The following is a 15306-nucleotide window of genomic DNA, read 5'->3' on the forward strand; positions in this document are numbered from 1 at the left end:
GAGAACAGCTTGTAAACCAGAAGATGAGTCCTTTAGGACAGTCCATTACTGAAGAATCTTTTTCCAAAGCTGCAGTTCTCTACAATGAAAATGCCTACAGCATCCATGTCTACCCAAGAATTCTTTCACCAGCATTAATGCTTTGGCAGTGTCAGCATCTCATCATCAGGAGTTCCAAAAAAGCTTGTGTCTAAGCAAAGCATTTACTGAGCGTGAGCACTTAATTTGCAACAAAACACGAGCAAAATGCCAGCACAATAAAGGCTCTGCACCAATCAGGTCATGCAGCTACTGACTGCAGAAATGCACCAAGGTGGCTGAAAATCATGATTTGGGTTTAAATTCAGGAGTGAACATTTTAAGCTAGAAAACACCTAAATGAAATAAAGTACCACAGAGGACAGGAGAATCATTACTCTGAAAACTGCAAGCAGTGATTAATAAAGCAATCTCAAAATAATTAATTTAACACCGCTACCAACACAGAGACTATTGTGGATATTCTCAGTTCAGTCAGAGATAAAAGCAAGAGAATTCTTCCGGGCCTAGCCTGGGAAAATTAGGAGAAAGAATTCAAACAATTGTTATCTCTCTTTCTGTTCATATTGTTTATAGATATGTTCTACCACCATGTGCTATTCATAGTGCACCAATGAGAGGTTTACACTTTGAGACCAATCATATTTCACCTTAGCGATCCTGGTTATAAAAGAGGAACGCTACATATTAATAAAGATCATTCTTTGCCTTCTGAAGATGGAGTCTCTTCATTCCTATCCCTGCCTCAACAGCAACAAGAGACAAATACAGATAGGCACAATAAGATGCCGCTCAAAGCTACCTTATTTTTCCATTACCTTGACTACTTTATTCTTCTCAGTTCTTTGATCTCACCCGTGACCTACCTTCAAGCTACTTACTACCCTAGCAAAAGCCCAGTGGCATAACAGCTTCACTGCTTCTGTCTGCTAACACAGCAGCAGAACACATTATCCAGAGAGCAGTGGACCCATCTGCTCAGCCTGAAAATCCCCTCTGTTAGCACACTGGTGCCTGACTTGGTGCTCAGTTCAGCTGCTCAGCAGGATCCATATTACTGCTACTTGCAGATCTGCTCACACCGAAACCAACACGGCCTGCAGGGACTTCCATAGCGTTGTCCTAGCGTTGCACGTGGGCAACACTGGCTGTTGCTTATCCATACAGAGAGCTGCCTAATGGCACAGATCCCAGGTAGTAATGTAACTATGTCCCTGAAGGCATCCTAAACACAGGCAGCTTTCCTACCACGTAGCTGTCCCCATATCCCCATGCCTCCTGCCTGCTGACAGGTAGCTACAGATTCCATATTCTCCTGTGTGATCCATATTAAATAGGGCCTGAGAAAGGCATCTGAAGTTGGCAGACAACACAACAAGAGCTCCACAGCACAAGATCCAGCTTTGCCAAAAAGACTTAAGCATCATAATCAGCACCTGCACTGAACAACTAGGAGCTTGCAGTTATCAAAGGCCTATATATCCAACAGCAGCAATGGAAAAATATGAAACATAAAGATCTACTGTTCTGAATACATCATTTATTAGTTCTTGTTGGAGCATCCAGCTTTAAGAAAAGCCCAGATACCTCTGAGTGAGGTATGGGTTTCTCCATGTACACAGAAAGTATTTTAGTCTGCAGGTGAGATGCTTGAACAACATAGATGCATTATCTCAAAAAATGCCCAAACCAGCTATGGGGCCTGTTCCTTTATATCCTGGATAGAGAACTTAGCTCATGTGTTCTCTTGGAGGTAGTAAAAAACAGGCACAGAATTTCTACTTCTTCACAGAAGTGATAACAGAAGTTGGATGACAGCTTCCTAAGCTTGTTGCAACAGAGATCCCAAGTGATTATACTGAGGCACAAGTTCTGGTAGGGACAGTTGACTGCATGAGGAAAAAGTTGTCTGTTGCAACCTGTTCGGTACCTTGGGCACTGGTTTAGTTGGTCTCACACAATATGACACATGGCAGGCTTTCACTGGAAGAAACAGCATGAGGCTACCACTACTCAGGGCAACTCTACTCTACCTAATCTCTCCCAAAAGCTCATCAATAGGATCTTCAGCCTTCCAGGATAAAAGGCAAAAACACTTCAAGCACAATTCTGTAGGTCTACATGGTCACTGGCCAAAGTACCACCACTGTGCTACAGTTTAGTGATGAGAAACACTGCCAGCGTGGGCCATGATGGCATGTGCTTGTCCCAATAGTCCAGCATGTTGCTCCTCTCTGCAAGCAGCACATTCCTGAGCTCAGTGACTACTAAACATACTTGACTAGATGGAGCTCAGGTAACAGGGCTCCTTCCCTTACAAACCCAGGAGCTGAAAAATCTAAGTGGATCTGGAAAGATTCTTTCTCAAAAGGCCTCTGCCAATGATAGAGTAGCAATTTTTCAAGTATGCAACATGCTATCTCACAAAATTGTCCCATAAGTCTGGCAAACTACCAGTGTCAGGAGTTACCCTGAGAGATACTTCTCCTTTGTAATTCTGGGAACTGTGTTCTTCAGTATTTCCCTTTTCTGTCTTCACTTGCTCCCTCCCCTGGCTGCCCAAGACCTACACACCACTGGTGACACACAGAGAGGCACTGCATGGTAGCAACAGCCTGAGAGTATGCATCCACTGATTTCAAGAGCAGACAGTGCTTCAGGAGGCTGCTGCTCATGGGTCAGCAAAGCCAGCTTAATTTAACACTGAAGAGAGAACAACATGGAACGGGATGTGATGAGAGCTGGGACTGCCCTAGTGGTGACAGGAGAGGTGGCCTTGCAGGGGCTGAGGGCAGAGCAGGGATGTTAGTAGAGAAATCATTAACTGGGTGGCAGAACTATAGCAGTGGAGGTGGGGGAGGCAACTCCAGCACAAGCTCCCATTAGCTTTGATGGCCTCTTGCAGGCCAGGTCAATGAATGGTCAGAAGGCTCCAGTTTCCACAGTGCCATTCCCCACTATGAACAGTCAGTAAGAATACTTGGGCACTGGCACCAGCCCATATTCCCACTGGCTTCACTGGGCAAACCATGCTCTGAGCATTCCACAAATTTATCACAGTTTGGCTTTCAGAGATTTATAAGCCAACATAAATTATTTCAAATCAACTTGACCCACCTTATGAGAGCAAGTAAATTGTCAAAAAGCTTCAGGACCTGCTCAGTGCAGGGATTACGGTACATTGGAGTTCCACTGGGCAGGTATCCCAAAAAGAATCCTCCAGCTTTTGCCTCTTCAGTAGCAGCAGGCCAACGAGCTCGTTTCACAACCCCCAGGATGGTGTACACACAAAAGCTTATCTGCAGCAAGAGATGTGGAGAAAGCATTTCTTAGCCAAATCAAAGTCTGAATCAAGAGGTTTTCAGAGAAACATGTCATCATCCCATCTTGAAGGGAATGTTATATAGTGAGCCTAACCTGGTAATAGGAACAAACCCTGGTGAGTTTGCTGCCAGGAAAATGTAGCAAATGATTGTGCTGTATTCCATCACCTTCAGAGAGCCCTGGCCATGGCAGGATGGCCTAGGAATTCACTATCAGACAAATCACCAATGCATATCACCTCAAGAGCATGCAAGCAGCCAGGTAGACTGCTAAAAGTTAAGGATCTAGACCATCAGCTTCCCACGTCCTTCATGTGCTGGGACAGATGCAGGATCTGAGATGACACAGCTGCATTAGCCCTGAATCACAAGCACATCCCTGTGGACTGCATTTCAGTGTCTTCTACAGATCTGAGGACAGCAACTCAATTTGCAGTTCAAGTGAAGACTTTACAGTAACAACTCAATACAAATCTCCTCAGATGAATTTTAATTGTATTCTATGCTCCAGTCTGAGCATGATGTTTTCCATACTGCCTGGTTTAAAAAGCACAATTCACTGTGCAGTATTTCTAAAAATTATGTAAATCAATTGCTTCTCCAAAACCAAACTCTATTAAACATAGACGAGTAAACAGTGTGCTTCACTCTGATAAATAATGTTGTTTTGCATGGCCTGCATGCTCTTTACTGTAGCTTAAAGAGCAAGGCCAGCCTGTTATTCTGCAATCTAAAGAAGTACATGATCAGGAAACCTCGTGTGCAATCACAAGAGAAATGGGGATGGAAGGAGGCAGGTCTCTTTTCATTAAGGATTACATCTCTCCTGGTAACATACTCACTCTAGACCGGTTCAGGCCACTAGGATCTTCCATGACTGGATCAGCAATTTTGTTGTCTGCACCCACATAGGATATAAAGGCTTCAGGATCTGAGAGGACTCTGGCAGCAGCAAAAGACAGCAATGGGATTATTATTTGTACCAGGGAATTTAAGCAGAGCTTTGCACTGTCAATGAACACAAATACAGAGCAGGATAAAGAGGCTAGGTAGCACTTCATCCTGTACATGGGAACATGATTAAAAAGCATCAGAGATGTGTACATTTCCCAAACATTATCAGTTCTCTTGGGCTGTGGGGATCTAAAAGATTATTTTATGAAGACAGCCCTGTTTTTTGTATGCTCAGCTACCCAGAGCTGCAAGACATCTCAGCTTCCTACCTTCTCATGGGGATGAGCAAGGATGTCTTTCATTTCTCATTTTCTACAAATGCTTTGAGCATGCTGGGGAATGTTCCTTTATTACCTTAAAAAACACTTACCCAGAAATTTTCAGCAAACATCATTTAGTCTCTTGGCAGTTTCTGTACTGTAGGAGAACTATTATCACAATGACTTCCCACAGCACAGGAGGTCAAGAGGCAGCCCACCATCCTCCTATGGGTTGTGCGTTTCCTTACTGGGCATGACATTACCTCCTCAACACCTGCAGCTCAAAGTTGGAGAAGAAATGACCAACAGAAAGAAAAATAACCCATACCTCTGCATCTCTGGGGAGAGCCATAAGCCAGCCACAGGAGCCATGAGCTCCTCCAGGAAAGCCTTCTGCCGCTCATAGTCCTTAAACTGGTTGCTGATGAGGACAAGAGCCTCCATAAGAGCACACTTCTCCATCTGCGTCAGAAGTAGCTCATTTGACAGTAGCTGTTTCACGTGGTTGTACAACATCTCAAAGTTTGGCTAGAAAACACATCCAAGTGGAAAAGCGTCATACATTTGGTATGGAGGAGGGCCACTGGGGGAGGTAGAGAAGGGGTGTACTGCACAGCTGGAGGAGCATGTCTGTCACCTTTTCTCAAGATAGCCATCTCCTCCTCACACTCAAATTTCTCTGCATGTTCAGTCTAAGGGAACTTCTGTTTTTTCCTACCCCTCTATCATTATCCTGCATCCACTTTAACTCTCCAGAATGACTGAAATAAGAAGAAGAAATCTCTCCCTAGGTAGTTATATCCCTTAAAGCAGTGTCACACCTCAAAACAGTTCTGGTGTTTTTATTTGCTCACAGAAAGCACCTTGCTTCTTTGGCCAGACTTAGGATTCTGCCATTTCTTTGCTTGTGGTAAGTAACAATTCATATGGTTAAAATGAGTACCACAGGAATTCTTGCATTTATTCCCTTTCTTCTCCAGCTGTCACCACATCTACCCTAATTTTGTAAAAACATTAGCAATCATCCTCTTCAGCAAAGTCCTCTGAACATCTTTTGGGGCAACTGTGTGTCCTTGGCTCTTCTTGTAAGATGTCTGGCTGGCCATAGGAAAGAGACAGCTATAGCTCAAGGACCAATAAAGTGGAACAAAAACCAACCCATTCATTCTTAGCATCAATTACAGAATGCAGACTGGAACCTCCAAATTACCTTAACTAACATCCTTCAAAAATGTCTTTGTTTAAATCAGCCATGTCCTATGGTCCTCCTACAATCCTAGGTCCCACTCCACAGAAACACATCTAAAGAATGTTGCAGGCAGAGACTGTTTACTTCATAAAAAAAACCAAAACACAGCTCATGGAATTTAATGTATTTGTCTTCTAATCTCCTCAAGCTCATCCAGAAAACAAACACTCTCCTTTTTCTCCTATATTCTGTTAAGTAACAGAAGACAATCTAGTGTTAGCTATGTTAGTGTCTTCAGCAAAGGACTTAAATGAGACCAGCACAGGTGAAACATGAATATTCAGCGAACATTCCCATAATACCAATGCAGTGCTGCTTGTGTCCTCCTCATGATCCCTTTTACATTTAACCCACCAATCTACAATTCAACTTCTCAGGCAGAAAGTTCTTTGGCAGGGAAAAAAAGAGGTACAGGGAATGAACCACTTTACCATTTGTGTAGCAGAAATGCTTCCTGCAAGGAAAGCAGACTGTAGACATGGGAGCTGAAGATCCCACAAAATCCAACTGAAACTGAGGCAAGACTCTTCATGACAATTGCATTTACATACCAGGACAAGCTGAGGGTAATCCCGGCACATCTTTATGATTGAGGAGCACGCATGCCTTCTCACATTTTTCACTGCTCGAGTTCTAGGAGCCTGGACAGACACAACAAACTTCAATGCAACAAAACAAAAGTTCAGCCAAATGCAGGGTATCTTCAAGAGACAAATTCACTACATATAGATTTCTGCGCTGTTGAGCACAGATTAAAAAAACATTTCCACACCTCCCCTACCCCCTCCAAAATAATCATGCAACAACCAAATTTCCTCTGAAGCAGGAGTCAACTCAAGCAGTCCATGTTCAAACAAGCTGTACTTAGGAGTGAGGATGCCATAGCTCTTACTATTTCAAGACTCCAGGCACTTCTTAGGTAAATGGCAGGTTTACAGCCATCCTTCAGAGCCATTTATACCAAGTACTGAAAGAACACCCAGAGCTAATGAAGGGATTTCACTCTCAGGAAGGCCAGCACCGACTAGGGAACTAAGTGTACTGGCCTTAGAGCACACCTGTGACCTTCTAAGTTAGTGAGCCAAAGCTTAGTAGGCTATGTCAACTACAGAGAACAGCAATATCTAGACTCCCCAGCTTTTTCAGGAGCAGAACTATACTTGAGAAGCCTACTTCAGCAGAGTCTTCATACTCAGGATGCTGGCTCCACTAGAATGTGATTTGATCCAACTGTTATAGCTCATTAGTAGATAATAATTCAGACGTACCTTACTTTCTTCTACAACTTCAAAGGTAACTGAAGCAAACAGCTGTGAGAAAAGGGAGGAGAAAATTTTTTAATAAAAGTATAATTTGTTAATATTTAGCACTCATGTCTCTTTGAGCTCAAGGAACAGGTAATATAGATTTTAATGCAATTTCATTGAAGTCAGTGAAGAACCCCTGAGTGAGCTGAAAGATTAAATCATCAATACAGTGACACCTTGAAATAAAACATGGCCAGAGCATGTAATTAATACTAAGATTTAAGGCTGTGAACTACAAAATTTAGGTTAATTGACATTACTCTTCTTGTGACAAGCCTCAGTCTCATTTTCTCACATCTTTAACATAAAGGATAATCCTTCCCTAACAGCAACACAAAGAGGATTGACCCCTGCAGTTTAGTCCAAGAGCCCTGCACTACAAAAAGCTGATGTGATTTTATCAGGGTTTGCACATACCTACCTTGGAAAGTACTTGTGGGAGGTATTCTGGTCGGTAAGTGACAAATGGAAAGAGAGCAGAGACATTGGTGAGCACACAGGACAGGATGAGAGGATCTTTTGTTTCAAAATTAAGGACAAGCTGCAGCAGATCTATGCCATCATTCACAGGGATTTCCTACAAAGGTAGCAAAAAGAAAGGAGAAAGGGAGGCAACGCTCAATACTTCAACTGTAGTATACTTCTTACAAAACCTAGGAAAAAGGCTGAGGCAAAAAGGACAGCAGCATTGCCACTGTTGGTAGGACAGTCTTGAGACATAAGTCTCTAGTCCTCATACTATTGCTTGCACCTCTGGGAAAGGCAAATTTCCTCTCCCACTCTGCCTCCCAATACTCCTCTTGACATTGTCCAACAGATTCCAAGCTTAACCAGCTGTATTGACCTACATTATTCTACTATGATTAGACTGATGAGTACATGAGCAGCTTTAATCTAATTAAAAAATCAAGTCAGTCTACATCAAACTGATCCTTCTGATTTGTCTGCTGTTGAACAAAAGAGAGAGAAAATGCTTCTGATCTCCTACTCTCTAGGAATAGTTCCTCTCATTTAGTTACAAATTAAAATGTAAAAAATCTAGTAAGAGGAAAATTAAACTCAAGAAATTTTTCCTTAAGCAATCTCTTCTCCTCTAGCAAGGCATTATGTAAAAGCATGTCACCTGAGCACTCTCCTATGACTTCTCATACCATAGTGTCCAAAACCAAGACACGCCAGTATGAGTTTGGTGTCATCAAAAGAAGGGTCATTATTCCTCGTGAGAATGGCTCACCAAACATTCTGGGTTTTGCATGGAGGTAACCAGTTACTAAAAACTGCTCAAGGATAACATAACTGCAAAAACCCTGGTGTCGACCTAGAAGAAGCCAGGAGAGAAGGCAGAAGCATGGGATACACATACATCTTTATCCATGGTTCGAAACATCTGGCTGATGACGCTCTCTGAGAAGAAGGTCATGGCATCCCACTGCACAAAGGATGGAGAGAAGATGGAGCAGAGACCTTCGCCTGTCTTAGCTGAAAGGAAGAGAACACAGGAGCTCTCACCATGCTCCTCAACAGCAGCCTGGTAAGCTCCTGTGCTGCACTTAGCACTCACAGATATTTTAAGCACACAGCTCTCCCTGCAGATGCCTGGCCGGGATGCACTGGGAGCAATTAAGGTAATCTCGTGTGATTTGCTTAATTCAAGTGAAGGCTCCCGAGGTGTAAGTCTTTTGAGGTACTGTGCAGAGCAATAGAACAGATCACAGAAAGGAAAAGAAGGGAGACCACATGCCCAGACTCAGCACTGCAGGCAAGACTGTCCTCGGTGTGACTTTGCAGAGCACCAAGCAGATGTCCTTCAGAGCAGGGAAAGCAAAGTGAATGGCAGGGAATTTGCCAGATAGGCATAACTTCCCTAACAAAAATAATAAATATGTTACAAAGATAAAATGCCCCAAATAATTGTAAAATTGTATTAGGAGGACAGCTGTACCTGTTCTGCAGAGCAATTTCAGGGAAGGAGAGGAGGAGCCAGGGGCTTTACATTACATATTCCATATGTAGACTCCAAAGGGATAAATTAGGGAAGGGGTGGGTTTGACTTGGTTTTGCTTTTTAACTTGCAAAAACCTTAAAATCCTGAAAATCTAGCATGGAGTCTTGCTTACCACTTAAAAAATTTAAACAATATCAACAACAACAAAAAAAAAAAGCCAAGAAATTTCTTCTTGGCTTTAATTAAAAAACAAATCCCATATCCCTAATTTTTTTCAGGTAACTTACAGTTCATGGGTCCAGTATCAACAGGAGCTGTGAGTTGGTACCTCAGCCATTCACCAGCCATTTGGAAGCCAGTTAGAGGGTCCAGACGACAAGCCATCCTAATTACCTCTCCTTGCTGGGCCCGGAAAGCTGCAGGGAAAAATCACACACCAAGAAACCAGCTGATGCTACAGATTTTGCAGACCCACAAACATGATGGACTTTTGCTTTGGCAATAGCTTTGTAGTGGGCACAGATACACAACCAGTAGAGCAGGTACAACAGGATGGGCAATTTTTGAAGTGATTTACGTGGACTAAAAAATGACAGACTAACATATTTAAAAGTACAATTAAAATGCAGTACGAATTATGAAAATCTATGCTGATGCCTTTTCCTGGTCTTAAAAAATTGAGAGCCAGATACGGTTAAAGGATAAGGGGTTTTTACCTCAGTATTTTAGTAAGGATGCTTATTGGTGCACCAATTTGCCAAGGTGCATTGTGACACCTTTTACCTTACCAAGGTAAAAATCCCTTATCCCTTAACCATGCCTGGCTCTCAATTTTTTAAGACCAGGAACAGGCATCAATGCTAAACCAGACTTATTACAACTAAACCTCTATTCTTCATTTAAAATATGCTTCAAACTGCTGCTTTGACATTTGCTGCTTACAGAGCATCTTGGGATACTGAGATTAAATACCAGCATTAGATAACTACCCCTTCCTTTAGCTAAACACACTTTTCCTAGATTATTCAACTAATGACAAACAAACTTGATCTCAAAACCCAGCTGCCTTGTTTTCAAAGATTCTAAAAACAAAGTACAGAACAGGAATTTCACCTGTTCCAAAATATTCCAGTGCATGACCACACAAAAGAATCAGCTCTGCTGACTACACAAATGTAACTTGGATTGTTAATTAAAGATGTGTTGCCAAGTAATTTTATTTTGTGTTTCAAATTAGTAATATTTTCTTATATATGTAATGTTTCAGTATAACTTAAACCTCTAAAACTATTTCAGATTCTGGCTTTGTCCATTTAGCTACTTTATAGTTTCTACCCAAAAGGGTTTCTTACAATAAGTAGAACTATCTAGTAAGCAATAAAAATGCAACACTTAAAATCTTCAGACATAAATATAAAAAGTAAAAATGTATGTAATTTATTCAGTGTATCCTCCCACCCACCAAGTTAGTACCAAACTACCAGCCAGTTAGAACCAGCTTCCGTTTTGGGAAGAAAAATACAAGATGAAAGAAAAAGTAAAATCATTAATATCCTGTGGTGGTTTAAGATCCCAATTGAATTTGGCTATTTTAATTGCTCAGCTCTAGCTATTGATACCAAACCAGAAACTTCCCACCAGGGCCAAGACAGATTTTCTTTATGGAATGACATCTAAAGTCTTTTGTAAGCTGCCCTCCTCTCCTAACCTGAGCATGACTTGAGGCTGTTTGATTTCCTCCTCTAGGTGGCCAAAAGACACATTTGCTTTGACACCAGAATGCTATTAGGCTATCTATCTGACCAGCCAGCAAAACAACAGCAAATACTAAAATTAAACACATGAGCTACCCCAGGAAAATCCTAACTCAATTTTTACTCCAAGATCCAGACTTAAAAAGTTGAGAAAAAAATGGAAGCTGCCAAGCCAATTTGGTAGGCTCCAAGCTCAGCCAGTGACTAAAAGCAGGAAGAAAGGACAGACAACAGAATGTACAAAGAGTCATGGCAACTTACAGTTGAAGAAGGCATTGAAGTCCTCATCACTATCAAAATCAAAACGGGAGTATTCACAGCTGGGGCTGTCTGCTTTGGAAGGAAAGCCCACCTGGAGACAAAGCAAAAAGGTCAGGAAGAAAGAGAAGTCAACCATCATAGCTAACACCAGCTTCAGGGAGATGAAGGCTGGAGGCAAGGAGCAAGATACAACTGTGCTCAGCAGCCTGGAGATCATGTTTGGCCACAACACAACAGAAGTGCAGTTTCTTCCCCCGTGACCCACAGGCCATGTTCACCAGGCACCTTCTCAAACCCAACTGTGATTTCCACATACCTTCACCAGGTTGGTCATAGATGCACGGAGATACTTGGGAACGACAGCCAGCAACAAAGGGTCATGAGACAGAACTTCATGCCGAAAGAGGGCTCCCCATGTGATCTGGGTGGAAGAGCGCAGAAACTGGGGGAAGAAGAGAAGCAAAGCAAGATTTCAGTGCTGGAATCTCCCCTGCTAACATTAAGTGTTGATATCAGAAAGCAACAGCAAATTATACTGACTATTAAGTTCAGGCCAAGGCACCTTGAAGGCACACTGCAAATTCCCAGAAAGCCAAAAATCGCTAATACTAGGTCTGCCTGCAAGTTCTGCATTTTCTACCCAGTTCTCTGTGTCAGGAACTGCTCCTGATGGTGTGGTAATGCAGTAGAAAATACTGTGCCTTCCAGGCCTTCAGCTGAAATGGAGAGCCTAGAGAGCAATATTTAGCAGCTGAAGTTCTGTAGTTTTCTATACGCTACCTCAATTATGCATTCACACACACAGACACACGAGATTTTCAGCCCTTTACATACCTGGCTGGGATGGGTTGTGAAGGCTAAAAATGACTCAAGGTATTTTCCAAAGTTGGCTGGCGTTTCCACATCACAATCTGAGCCCTACGAGGAACATGAAGTATTTCAGACAAAATAGTAACTTTATGGCAGGCTGGGCTCACAAATGGTATGTTTCAGGGTAAAGCAGGAGCACTAGATCCAAGGCCATAGACTGTAAAGGAGCAGAGACAGAAACACTGAACAACTGACTTTTTTCTGAAACCAGTATAGTCCAAGGAGCATCAAGTTCTGTTGACCAGTCTGGAGGTGCTGGAGACACCACCACCACCCTTATTCAAAAATTATGGGTGACTTCTCAACCACTGCTGCTGCCGTGAATCACAGTTTCAGTCCTGCTGGGTCAAACCCACACAGCAGTACCAAAGTAGTACAATTCAAACTGGATTTCACAGGAAAACACACCCAGATAATTGCACTCATTTTTTCCAAACATTTTGTGTATTTAACACAAATATGGGTATCCATGACCAGTAACTTTCTTAGAAGTTTGTCAGGAAATTAAGTTTTACCCAGAGCCATAAATTCAAGGTTTTGCTTCTTCTCAGAAATTGTAAATAATCTGGTGCCCTCAAGATCCCTGAAATTGTACAGCTTAGTGCTGCTCTCCCAGGTGAATCTGAAATAGCAAGCTTCGTCTCCTTACTTCATTATGGATTAACAGCTCCTATTGCCTAACAGCAAGTGGAGTCACTGCAAACAGTAATGCACTCTGTGTGCTGTCCATTCTTTTTAGGGATGAATTCTCAAAGGCTGTTTTTGGTTTTTTCCTTTCTCTCCCTATGAGACATTACTTTGCTCTATTGCTTTTATAGGCTGGTTGCTTCAATATCCTCACAAACAGCACCTCTCAACAAGCCTGGCCTCTTCATTGTAGAAGCATTCAGCTGAACAGAGGGAGTGGGAATTCAGTACCAGCATGGCATGAACAGTATGAATTTGCATCTTCATCCCAACATGGACACAAAGCATTACAAAAATGAACATCAGGAACAGAACCCATTTCTTCCTTCAGCTTCAGAGAGTCTTGGTAGAAGAACATACAGGTATACTCTCTGAGTTATTTTTCTTGAGAAATTTAAAAGTCTTCCAATAGAAGAGTAATTTCCTGGACTAGATTTTCTGTAGCAGTAGTCAGCTAAAAACCTGACCAATTTTCAGTGAAGCTCGGCATTTTACAGAGGTTATAGGAAATGTTTCTTGATGACAGCAAAGCCCTGGCATCAGCCAGGGTCCCTCCAGTTGACATTCCTAAGACTTGTCAGGACACAGTTAACTCACTTAAAAGCAGAGCCATTTCTGCCTTTTGGAAATGCACAAAGAGAATCCTGCAGCTGCCAAATGTGCAGAGAGAACCCTGGTCCTACCTTAGATCAGGGTTGCCTCAAGCCCCAGCCCTAAAAACTAGCCCTGCCAGGGTTGCTGCTGGTATTAATAAAGACTTACTAGCAACGCACATAGCTGGCTGCCCAATGCGCACAAAACTTGGCAAAGCCTCTTCAAGAAAACGTAGTGCTTCTCCACCAGGCCTTCTCCATCTGCTGTCCTGGGAATGAGGGAAGGGGGGGAAAACAGGATCACAGTTACTCATGCTGTAGGTGACAGGCACACTGCTGTCTATCTTGTAGATAGACCAATTTGTTTTTATCGCAGTGGGATCTTTGCTATTATCAACAAGTACTGCTTTATTGGCATCTAAAACCTCTGAAATTGCCTCTTTGAAAGAGTCCCTCCTCTGAATCAGTTTCAGGCTAAAACAGAAAGCCAGGGAAGCTGTGATATTTACACCTCTTTGTCTTTCAATTATGGGTTTTGAAAAAGAACCAACCCTGGTTTTCTAAGTTTTGCAAAAGAAATGGTGATTTTGCTCTCTCCTATCCAGTCCCTGCTTCCTTTGCTTAAGCAGCAGTATTTTTTGCACCTACAAAGCCATTTGTATGCAGTTTCGTGTGAAATCACAGCAGCACCAGGGTACTCACTGGGCAGCAGAGAGGATGCAGTGCATGGCAACATCTCCAAACAAGACCATCAGAGGCTTCCGATCCTCCAGCTTACCCTGTGCACAAAACACACCAGACACTTCAATTAGAACATAACTATTTATTCCCATCTACACAAATATTTCCATCTGCAAGCATAATTAGGAGATTCACAGTTTTCTTTCCATCTGTGGAGAGGCTTACAGTCCACATATGACTTAAGTAAAAACTTGCCAAAATTCCAAGGCATCTGATCTAAAAAAAATGTCTCCAAGCAATCCCACCACAGGAAGTTTAAATGGCAAAACTGACCCTGAGACATTATCTTTTATTCACAGAAGACTGGCTAATTATTTACAGGCAGCTGATAAGCACTCAGCCTTGACACTCAGCTGCTTGTGAATGAATGGGTCAAATCACCTGTTTAGATCCTGCTGTCATTTCTCTGAGCTGCCAGGTGACACAGCTGATGACACTATTTTCCACTTCACAGTTGTAGGAAGTGGGGGATAAAAGGTCACTGAAGCCCTCCAAGTTCAAACTGCAAGGAGAAGCACGCACAGAATTTGGACAGGCTTCTAATGGTTGCTCTGTGTATTGTGCTGACATGACATTCACACCAAATATCATTAACAGAATCACCTAAATTTGAAATTTGATTCTCAGATAAAAGGGCAAAGATAGCATTGCTCAGTCTGAAGAATTATATAGGAGAATAGGCAAAAAATAAAAGGGAGCCAGAAGAGCCAGAGAGGAAGAACTCACTTTCCTGCTGACAGCAATCAAGAGACACTCTGCTGCTCCAACTTGGAGTTCAGGCTCATTTAGGAGTAGACACAACATCTCCAAGAGTTTGCAGTTGTCTGCTGTAATATGGCTTAGGGCTACCCAGTCAATGTAGCCAGCCAAAGTGTTAAGTGCCGCTATCCCAACACGACAGTTTGCCTGGGCCTGTGAACAGAGAGGAGGCACAGGATCAGAGCCAGAGAAAAACAGCAATTCCCATCTAAAGCCACCCACTCCCTGAAATTACAATACCAAGAACCCCCCGAGAAAGTGAGAGATTTGGACCCTTCTGCTGCCACTCCTCACTTGTCTCTTCTCAAGGGGTTAGTATTAAGAGTGAACAAATCCATCTGCATCAAACTGCAGGCAACACACTCAGATGCCTGGGAAAAGCCTAGTTCTAAGTAACCTTAAGATTAAGAATTACTAATGAGCTAACTCTCATATAGTTGCTCTCACCTTTGGTTCCTGAGCCAAATCAGTCTTCTGAAAAAGAAAACAAGAGAGGGTAAGTAACAGCTACAGCACACATTTCCAACCAGCCACTGCTGTACAGGCTTATCCTCAAGGATACAG

General features: G+C 42.5%; 1 protein-coding gene across 3 annotated transcripts in view; it reads right to left on the bottom strand.

Moving 5' to 3' along the window:
• Positions 1-15306, bottom strand: part of XPO5 (exportin 5) — a 30003-nt gene that overhangs the window by 10499 nt on the left and 4198 nt on the right. For 2 of the 3 annotated variants that reach the window (XM_021544118.2, XM_021544120.2), the window contains 15 exons: positions 15190-15216; positions 14710-14895; positions 13945-14021; positions 13412-13511; positions 11927-12010; positions 11409-11534; positions 11093-11183; positions 9365-9493; positions 8496-8611; positions 7554-7709; positions 7094-7135; positions 6377-6484; positions 4905-5104; positions 4205-4304; positions 3157-3338 (listed from right to left, as the gene is read on the bottom strand). In XM_021544118.2, the coding sequence (XP_021399793.1) occupies positions 3157-3338; positions 4205-4304; positions 4905-5104; positions 6377-6484; positions 7094-7135; positions 7554-7709; positions 8496-8611; positions 9365-9493; positions 11093-11183; positions 11409-11534; positions 11927-12010; positions 13412-13511; positions 13945-14021; positions 14710-14895; positions 15190-15216 (1724 nt within the window). The remainder of the gene's footprint in view (positions 1-3156; positions 3339-4204; positions 4305-4904; positions 5105-6376; positions 6485-7093; positions 7136-7553; positions 7710-8495; positions 8612-9364; positions 9494-11092; positions 11184-11408; positions 11535-11926; positions 12011-13411; positions 13512-13944; positions 14022-14709; positions 14896-15189; positions 15217-15306) is intronic. The other variant, XM_021544119.2, reaches the window with a different exon arrangement.

This window comes from Lonchura striata, chromosome 3, assembly GCF_046129695.1.
Source record: "Lonchura striata isolate bLonStr1 chromosome 3, bLonStr1.mat, whole genome shotgun sequence".
NCBI classification, from domain to species: domain Eukaryota; kingdom Metazoa; phylum Chordata; class Aves; order Passeriformes; family Estrildidae; genus Lonchura; species Lonchura striata.